The sequence below is a fragment of the Drosophila virilis genome, chromosome 3 (genome assembly GCF_030788295.1).
Source record: "Drosophila virilis strain 15010-1051.87 chromosome 3, Dvir_AGI_RSII-ME, whole genome shotgun sequence".
Lineage (NCBI taxonomy): Eukaryota > Metazoa > Arthropoda > Insecta > Diptera > Drosophilidae > Drosophila > Drosophila virilis.
In genome coordinates, this window is record NC_091545.1 from 25,570,395 (window position 1) to 25,580,637 (window position 10,243).

A 10,243-nucleotide genomic window follows, 5' to 3' on the forward strand; every position below is an offset into this window, starting at 1 on the left:
AAGAGGGGATATTCCGAGCGGGAACAAGAATGCGCATAATAAGATATATTATATCAGCATATCTGACAATTAAAATCTCCGACTAATTGGGAACGACTTGAAAAACGTTTGGCTTACATCCAAGTTGAGAAAAACGAAAGCCACATCAAGTGTCCTTGGCCGAAAGGAAGGACCAGCTCGATAAGTGCAGTTGTCTTGGGTATCCCTTGGGCTAGCTGAATTTATGCCACATCAGGATCGAAAGACAAAAGTCCTTGATATTCGAGCTGATGTTGATTTATGCGCGCGGCCCGTCAAGTGTTCCGACCAGACCGAATTAGATATGCGATTGTCAATATTTGATGGTCTCATCAATTTTACCACAATTTTCAAGGCGACGCGGAGCCAATTGAAATGCCAGCTGGCTGGGCCCTGGATTGCTTGGTCTCCCAGTCTCCCAGTCTCCCAGTCTCGCCAGGTTGTTTTCCCTCTTGCATTCGTCTCAGCTGACATTTGACATGATTATGTACATTTGTTGTGCGGCAATTTGCATTTCAGCGGTGTGGGTGGAAGGGGGGGGGGGCGGGAGAGGGGATGGGTGTAGTCCACCAAGCCAAAAGTCTAATCTATCAGCGGTTTGTAATGCATTCATTTTGTGCTCGACTATTCTGCACTTTGCTTTTGCCTGGGCTTTCCTTCACACTTCCTTATTCGTGTTTTTCCTTGCCACACACACACACACACACACACACACACACAGTCGTTGAGTGTGTGCCTGCGAGTGTCGGGGCTAGGCAGAAGTGTCCTTACAACATTTTTTACTTTGTAACGCAAATTCTGAAGTAAGCATGAATAATGCATGCATTGTGTGTAATTCTTCAAGTACTTTTGCCATGCCAACGACAAGCACACACATCCACAAACCACCCCGCCCCAGCCTTAGCCCCAGTCCCGCCCCTGGCCCAAACTCTGCCCTAAAAGACTGAAAAACGCAACCAACAAAGCTCAGAGTCAACCTATTTATATTTTCCACATCCTGCTCTGAGCGGGTGTTGAAATTTATTGCGCGCTTTTCTGAATTACAAATTTATTTTAATATTTGGCCATACGCAAGCAGCTCAAGCACCTTAGCATAAAGAAACATATCTGCACATATTTGGGCGCATTTGAGCTGAAAACATGTTTCGTATCCCATATGATATTAACTCTCCAATCAAAAACAATGCGGCAGCTATTTAACCTTAAACAGCTCATATCGATAAGAACTGCTTGGAAATAAAAAAGTAAGATGTTCTAGTCGGGAACTTTCGTCTGGGGGATAACCTGAACCCACTTCTTCCAACCCCAAATTCAAATATATATACTATTCTAGAAGCTATGTGTCAAGTTTGGTAAATCGTCCAAAAACAGGATATCGATATCGAAACGGAGTAAGTTATCGATTATCGGAAAGAAACTCGATCTGCGCGGGAACTAAGAGCACCTACATCTAAAATTTCAAGTCTCTAGCTCTTATAGGTTCTGAGATCCTTGCGTTGAGACATACGGACAGACGGACATGGCTGGATCGACTGGGCTATTGATGCAGATCAAGAATATATATAGCTTATGGGGTCGGAGATGCTTCCTTCTGCCTGTTTTGCATTACATTTGCATTTGGCACAAATACAATATACCATTCTTAACCATTTTCAATGGGTTCAGGGTATAAAAGGAAAGCATATTCGTACAATAATAGATACAGCACCAAAAGAAAGTCCTCTGATTCGATTGATTTAATATAAAAGTGATTAATGGAGTTTGTGAAAAGTATTGTATATTTCAAAGTATTGTATATGTTTTTAGATAAAACTTTTACAATTTTCAATAGCTCTTGGGTCGTATAAGAATTTTCACATTCTTCAACGAGACGAAGCCATCCAAATATATGGCAACCCCTTTGTCCATCTCATGATTATGATATTTGCCATTTAAATTGCTAGAAAAAAACACTTATATTTCAATCATTTTTTTTTACCGGCAATTCATACCTTAATGCACAGTTTGTGAACCACCAGCCACCATAATAATTATTTACGCAGTTGCCATCATCCCAGGCATCATTATCACGATCGAATGTGCTGAATTTCTGATTGTTGTGGAAGCCCAACTCATCGTATTCATTGTCCACAGCCTTACCAGAGATGCTCAGTCTGTATTGATCCTCCTCGCCAGCGATAGCGAATTGTTCGTATCTTCTGTATTTGATGACACCATCAAATCCTTTCATATGTATGTACAGCTCATGGGGCTGGGCACTCGTCAAGCGATGAATTTTCTCCAGTCCTAAGAAGAAGTCACCATCAAAGTTTCCAAAGCCGGCACGGTATGTCTTCCAATCCCTATAGAAGTCCTCTTTGCCATTGATTCGCTGTTGGATAACCGTCCAGCCAGGACCTGCTGTCGCACTATCACAGAGTACATCGAAAGAATCTTTAATAGTAATTTTATGAATACCCGGGGCATCTCCAAAGGGAGTGCATCCACCGTAAACGGGCTTTTCTTCGTAGCTTTTTAATTTTTTGGTTAAATTGTTGATTTCATTTTTGATTTCGGATATTTGTTGATCCTTTTGATCGATTGACTTCTTTTGTTTCTCCAGCTGCTCTTCAAGGTGCTGGACTTTCAAGGCATTGGAAGTGGGTTTACCCATTTCCTCTTTTATTGATAAAACATTCTTCGTTAGCTCTTTAAGTGCCCCGATGATAAGTTCATTATGTAGGTTAAGTTTTTCCTGCAATTGCTTGATTTCTCTATCTTTGCCTTCCATTTTATTGTTATTGCTTTCAATTTCCGTCTTCATCTGATGTATATACTTTAATAATGGTCTAACAGCCTTATAGGTGTGCTCTCCACATTCCTCCTCTGCTTTTCTGGCTGCCACACAAGACTTATAAGAAAGTACTCTTTATTTTCTGCAGTGCACACTGACATTGATAAATAATCTGACCTTTACCTCATTTTCGTTAGCCTCTGCTGCTTCAGCTAAGATCAGTATTAGGCTTATAAATAGAATATATTTAAACACAATACATTTCATTTTGATAGCACTTTGATTCTTATATGAAAACGCGATTCCCAACTGCACTCAGCACGCTCGTAAATAGACTGAAATACTGCAACCAGTTGGAGGCTCGGGTGCACAATATTTTGCTACCTCTTAAGCGATTATCAGTAGCTCAGGAAGTCAATAAAAATAAGCAAGAGGCAGTGAACTTTATTGAACCGTTGATAGATTGCAATGAAGAAAGTCTATTAGCTTTGGCTGCTTCTCGTTATCAGCTGAATTAAAATTCCATTTATATTTTTCCTAGAAAGTGTAATATAAATTTTCTCAAACCTTTGATGGAGGCAGAGTTGCAAGTCGTTGGCGCTTTAGAGTAAAAATTTGTACACACAAGAATAAGAGGCTGTTAAACCGATTTCGAACCGAACTGAACTTCCAAAAGGAACCATGCTTTTTGGGGGGCTGTTGATAGCTATTATATGCAAGATATCTGATCTGCTGATCTAGAAAATATATACTTTATGCTTCCTTCTGTCTGCTTTCAATGGTTCAAAGGATGTAAAAATAATTTGAATTAACTCATTCGGAAATGAATAGTATAAGGAAGTATGTATAGATATTTGGATGTGACAATTGTAGCCTAACCTAATCAATTTAATAACCTTATTTTAATATATCAACTGCTGTATATAATTTCGTTATCTGTATTATACGGCAGGTCTAAATTATGGATGGGTACGCGGACATTTTCAGTTTTCATATTCAGGGAACTGTGTTTCTAGTGGTTGGCACTGTTTGCATTGCTTTCATTGTTTGCAAAATCCATAATTTTATTGTCATTTCTACTTTTTGCACTAATATCAAGCGACCGCCCACCGACAGCTGTGGGAACTCAGACCAAGTGGGCCGTACCGAAACGTTGTTACCCACGTTTCCCAACAATTGCTTGTGGGCGTCCCATGCTAATTCTCAAGCATTGGCAACTGGGCCTACAACTCGGCTAGGAACGTTAAGTGGGCCAAATGAAGTAGTTGGCTATTTAATTTATGCATTATTCAGGCGCATTGGCTTCTATACCAGGCGCTCCTCGCCTGGCCGGGTCAAAGTTGTTGTCATTATCAGAAATTGCCCATAAATAGGAATACAAATAATTGTAAATATGTAAAGGAGAAAAGCTGGGCACAGACGTCCGGAACTCGTTAGAAATATAAAATTATTTGATTCCTATTGCAAAAGAATAATCTCTTAATTTAATCGAAGATAACATTGCAGAGGGTATTATAATATTATCGTGAAATGTGTAAAGCATAGAACGAGACATCTTCGACCCCATAAAGCATATATATTCTTGATCAGCATCAACAGCCGAGTCGATAGTGCGTCTGCCTGTTTCTATGCAAACTTGTCTCTCAGTTTTAAGGCTATCAATATGAAACTTTGCAAAAGTCCTTCTTTATGTTGCACATATGTACATACGTCAGAATCGGCTGGATCGGGCTACTATATCATATAGCTGCCATAGAAACGATTGGTCGATTCTGTTTATCAAGATATCTTGACCAAACTCGGCATTAACTATTTTCCCTGTGAGCATTACGAAAAGGTTGGGTCTGCAAGGGTAATAGATCTTCGGCGTGCCGCAGATAGTCCTCATTTCCGTTTATTTTTTGTTGTTTAAGCCCACAGTATAACTTTTTCGCACAAGAACGCAGTCTAAGATATTTATACTATACTCTAAGCTAGGGTTTTCATTGAATAATCGCGAACAACTTTGGCTTGCTAGATTGAAAGTCGAACTAACTATAACTTAAGCGTTTATTATACCCTGAACCCATTAAAAATGGGTAAAAAAGGTATATTGTATTTGTGTAAAATCCAAATGTAGGCAGAAGGAAGCCGTCCGTCCGTCCGTCCGTCCGTATGTATGAACGCAAGGATCTCAGAACCTATAAGAGCTAGAGATGTAGGTGCTCCTAGTGTCTTCGCATATTTCCGATTATCGATTCTTTGTTTCCGTTAATCGATAACTTGCTCCGTTTCCAAGTAATCGTTAAAAATCGATATCACCAAACATATTTTGCTTCTAGAATATTATATATTTGTCAAGTATCTTTGATTTTATACCTATCGCCACCTCCTCGCTACCACCCCACAGAGCTATAAATTAAGTTAATAGCCCAACTTATGCAATTGACTTTTTGAGCGTACACAATAATTTTTTGCTACAATAAGATATACTGTAGAAAATTTCATCAAGATCGGTTAAGAAAAAACCAAAGTTATTTGTAACTGAGCAATTGGATGGGGCAGTTAGCGAAAACATCAATGCAGGGTATTTCCTAGTCGGGAGCTCTCGACTAGAACCTCTTGCTTGTTTTTTTATCAAACGTGGCAACAAAACAATTTATGCTGTATTATATTGAATATATGTAAAATACGAAATATCTCAAATAAGTTTCTGCCTTACGTTGAATATTTTATGAAAATTAATTCACTTGAATGGGATGCTGAAAAATCATATTTATTTTTTTGAAACTTTCTATTCATCTGATCCCATTTGGCTAATGTGTGCGCAGCAAACTCGAATATGTTCAATTATTTCGTTGCTTTAATTTAATGCGGCAGGCTCGTGCCCGGCATTAGGTATATAATGCTATTAGTGACCTGTTCACCCGGCTCTAGGCTTAAAATATATATATATGTGTGTGTGTGTGGTATATAAAAATAAATAAATTTGTGCTGCTGTTGCCGTTTTTTTTTTTACTTAAAATTCACTTTGTCATTTACGCAGCCATTAGCCGAAGCACAGCCCGAGCCGTGTCACGTCAAGAAGTGGGCAAGCCATCTACAAAGGCTACCACCTAATTCCACCCGATGCACACCCCCCCCCCCCCCCCCGCACGTAAGCTGACCAAATGAGCAGCGGCCCCAAAGTGGCCAACTTTTCAGGAGGCGGAGATTGAGGGGGGGGGGGGGGTAGCTGCTGTGCACCAACAAAGATTGAAACTTTTAAAAGTTTACAGCTTTTCACGTTTGTTTTTTTTTGTTTCTTTTCAATTTAAGCGAAGAAGCTGCGGCCCAAACCGAACAAAAAATGGCAGCAACCCAAGTGTCCGGGCCCGAAAAAGTAGCCACGGTGCGTCGTTAATGGTTTTTGCAAAAACTTACGAAACAAACTACAGCGTTCCTGACATAGACGGCCAGCCGAAAGCCCCGCCTGCCAGCTTCAGCTTCATGTCCAGGTCCAGGTCCAGAGCTGAGCATGTCAAAGTCATCGCCGACTTGAAAAAGCAGCCAGCCGGCTTGGCGTTAAAGGTAATGGGCATCTAGCCAGAGGTTGGCTCGTTTAGTAATCGGTAAGTTTTAAGTTAGTATATTATTATTTAAGCAGTACGAAAGCTGAGAGAGTCGTTCCTCATTGGACTCCAAGGAAACAAGCATTGCATATATTGCATTATTTATGCTATTTTAAAATACACGCTTGGGTCTGAATTTAGAAATTGAAATTCATTTGGCAGCCCTCGCGCTAGGAACGCACAATGCAGCGTTATGTCACGTACTTTCACTTTTCTGTTTACGCCCGACCCCAGCCCCAGTCCCAGTCCTAGTCCCGACCCACTGGCAGCCCCAGGCCATGCTGTAGCTAGTACCGGAGTTGGAGCTGGAGCTGGAGCCGGTTCCATGTCAGCAGCAAATGGGCATTTGCTTGACTTGAATGCGTCGCCTTTCGACAACGAACCTATTCAGAGGCTTCATGCGTTTGAATTCTATTAGCCGGAGAAAGGATTTGGCTGTGCGTGGTGCGTGGTGCGGGGTGCGGGGTGCGGGCTGGGCTGGGGGCTCTGTTGCTGTCATAAGCACTTTTGCAGTGTGGCCATATCTTTGGCAATGCCTCCAGTCCGGATCCGGCCGTTACGTTTGGCCATTTACCCTGGGGTGTATTTTCATCATTTTCGTTTTTCGTGGGCTTCTGGCCGCGTTGCCCGACCGGAGCTGTTCCTTGTTCCATGCAACCAATTGACATTTCAGCTTAAGTCATTGTATAAGGCAGCAACACACCAACACACACACACTGACACACACACACACACTGACACACACACACACACTGACACACACATACACTATGAATAGTAGCATCGGGCTAAAGCTGTCCGCCATTCAAGGCAACGAATAAGCGACCCACTCCGACCCCGACCCCAAGGAACCGCCACAGCAGGGCAATGCCGAGTCGTCAGTCAGGCATTCAGACAGCTCAGTTCACCCTGTTCCGGAGACGGTGTCCGCTGTACAGTTATTCTGCTCGCTGGGCGAAAAACAAAGCGCTAGGAAGGAAGTGCAAAAGTAAAGTGCAAAAGCTGCAACGCTAACAAAGCCGCACACAATTACAGCGCACTGTTGTCGTAGTTGGGGAATGCGGAATGGAACGCTGGGCGGAGACGGTCGTGTTTACATAAAAACATTTAGACTGATCCGGGAGATAGGCGACGAGCGACGGGCGACGACGTTTCGGTAAAACCAACAGAATGTGGGTTAAGCAGAGTGTTAAAGAACAAGAAGAAGTAAGCAGGAAAAACGAGAACGAGTCAGAGTTAAAGGCGGGGAGAGATAGATAGAGGGAGGGAGAGAGTGAGGGGCGGCTAATAAGATACCAACGAAAATTCCCAGCAACGAAGTTCTTGGTGAACTTTGAATCAGTTCATTTAAAAGTTACCATTAGAAAAAAATCGTGGCTGTAAATCGATACTTATCGATGTGTGGTGAACTTTATTTTTTGACATTTTTCTATAATTATAACTGTAGGATATGGTATATAATATAATTGGAAGAGCAATTTGGCTATAGCTCTATTTATTTCCAAGATGTACACACTTATGAAGATGCACACACTAAATCGATAACTATCGATTTGTAAAAAGAATCGAACTGTTTGATGAGCAATAGTTTTGATTTAAGTAAGCTTTTGGAAAAGCTCTTCTTTATATATTTATCTATATCGAAAGTTGCTGCTTCAGGCAATGATTAAATATAAGGCTACAACCGATATTTTTCGATGTGCACTAAGAATCGAATTGTTTGATTAGCGATAGTTTTGTTTTAAGTAAACTTTTGGACAGGCCGTTGTTTATATATTTATTTATATCGAAAGTTGCTGCTTTAGGCAATTCAACCGATATTTATCGATTTGCACTAAGAATCGAATTGTTTGATTAGCGAAAGTTCCAAAGTGTATTGTAATAAAAGTGTCCAGAGCTCTTCTTAAAGTAATCGATGTGGTTTTATATCGATATTAATCGATTAATAAAGTAAAAATGATATTTGAATACTTTTGATGATGAGCAAATCTAAAGTGAAGAGTTCAAATAGAGTTGACAAAACGAATTTGTTAATTCTGGAATCCGAAAGCTGTTATAGAAATATTCGATAAAATCGATCAAATAAATTTTAAAATAAATTGAGACTCGGCTTACGCATGCTTTGCTGCAGCTTTGAAGAAGCTCAGTCGGGAAGCAACTGTCACCAAATGAAGGCAATATCTCAAATGGATGCCACATAAACGAAATAATAAATACCAAATGATTTCATTATGAATGTCAGCCAGACATTTATTGCCGAACAGCCGTCTATAGGCAAGGGCCATGGCTGGGGTCTGGGGGTCTCGGGGCTGGGACTCAATTTTTGGTGGCATTTCTTTCATTACGAGAAATTGCGAGGGCAAAATAAAAAAATTTCTTAATTTCGTTTCATTTCATCAGGAATAGCAGCAGCAGCAGCAGCAGCAGCTACAAGATTTACAACATACTGAGAGCATAAAATAAAAATCTTTTCTCTTTTTCCATTTTCTTCGTTTTTTTTTTTTGCTAAAATGCCAGCGAGCAACGCGAGGGCTGAGCGAAATAAATAAATAAAATAAAAACCTTAGAAATGGAATGAATAAAAATACTCGAACGTACAAAAGGCAGCGCTCAACTGACAATGCTACGTTTTCCTAGTGAGCTTCACTGCCACTGCCACGCCCCGCTCCCGCCACCGCCCCCGACCGCTTCAAGCGGCAGGCGTTGACAACGTTAATAGTTATGGGCGTGGCGATGGCCTGGTCGGGACACACGCAGACCATCCAATTGGAACGCATATTTCTGCGAATGCAATAAAACGCACATGTGTTTCCAATCGTCCTGCGAGTCCTGGCACCCTCAAACCTCAGACCTCAGTTAGTGCTCGGTCTTTCTGGCTGTCTCGTGCTCGTTTTCATCATAATTTCTATGTGGTTGGCAAATAAATTTGATTTTGAGCGAATTTTCTGAAGATTGACTGAATGACTAACCGACTGACTGACTGACTGACTGACTGATTGTTTGAGTGCCTGCCTGTCTGTCTGTCTGGCTGACTGTGGGACTGACATGGGCTCTGCCCCTTGACAGCGACTTGTAGTTAACTCTAGGGATTGCAGCTCACCAAGGCAACTGGCATTTTGCTGAGTTTTGCGATTTCCGCCCTGGGAACTGTGCATTGACCTGCCATTGTGTCAAACAAGCCCCGCACACAAAAAAAAATATATAATAAAAGAAAGAAAAGGAAATTGAAACCGTATTCAAGTAATAATAATTCATACAATGTTATTTTCGGAACACAACACAAGACAATCCATGGGCATTGCCAAAAGGAATTTGATAAAAGCGAAATGAATAATTTAGCCGCAGATTCTGGCATAGACTCGTCTAAAATCAATTCAATTGATTTCTTTCACTGTCAATTCACATTTTTTTTTTGGCAAACTCAGCTTGTCGACAAGTTGGCTGAAATATATCTAAATTTGGGCCAAAACTCTTAATTGAAGTGGCCAAGGGCTGCCAATTAGCTTGCTGCAAATCGAATTTTAGCCAAAAGTTAAAGCCACTGTCGTTGGGCTTAAATGATTTATATAAGGCAGCATACGCATTTGCAGCCTGATGAAGAATTCAGGCTTTACATATTTATGCAATGGCAATTGCTCATACACAAACGGCAAGCCTCGCATACAGATAATTCACAGCTGAGCCAAGACAAGGGCCACGCCAAAGCAGGAAGGCAGCTCGAAGGACAAACATGCCAGGGGCAAGGACAACAGTCAAAGCAGTTGCCGGGCGGCTCTCTGAGGTGTTGTCAACAGGAAAAGCTTCAAATCAGCAAAAAAAAAGAAAGAGAAATAGAAGACAAACAATTGTCTTTGGTGTGCCG

General features: G+C 41.1%; 1 protein-coding gene across 1 annotated transcript; it reads right to left on the bottom strand.

The window, feature by feature from the left end:
* Positions 1-1,759: 1,759 nt before the first annotated feature.
* LOC6623087 (angiopoietin-related protein 7) lies at positions 1,760-3,118 on the bottom strand. Its single transcript, XM_032434108.2, has 3 exons — positions 2,975-3,118; positions 2,010-2,908; positions 1,760-1,957 (listed from the first exon to the last, which is right to left on the bottom strand). Exons 1-3 carry the CDS (start codon positions 3,056-3,058, stop codon positions 1,843-1,845), a joined length of 1,098 nt encoding a protein of 365 aa, XP_032289999.1. The 5' UTR covers positions 3,059-3,118; the 3' UTR covers positions 1,760-1,842.
* Positions 3,119-10,243: the final 7,125 nt, after the last annotated feature.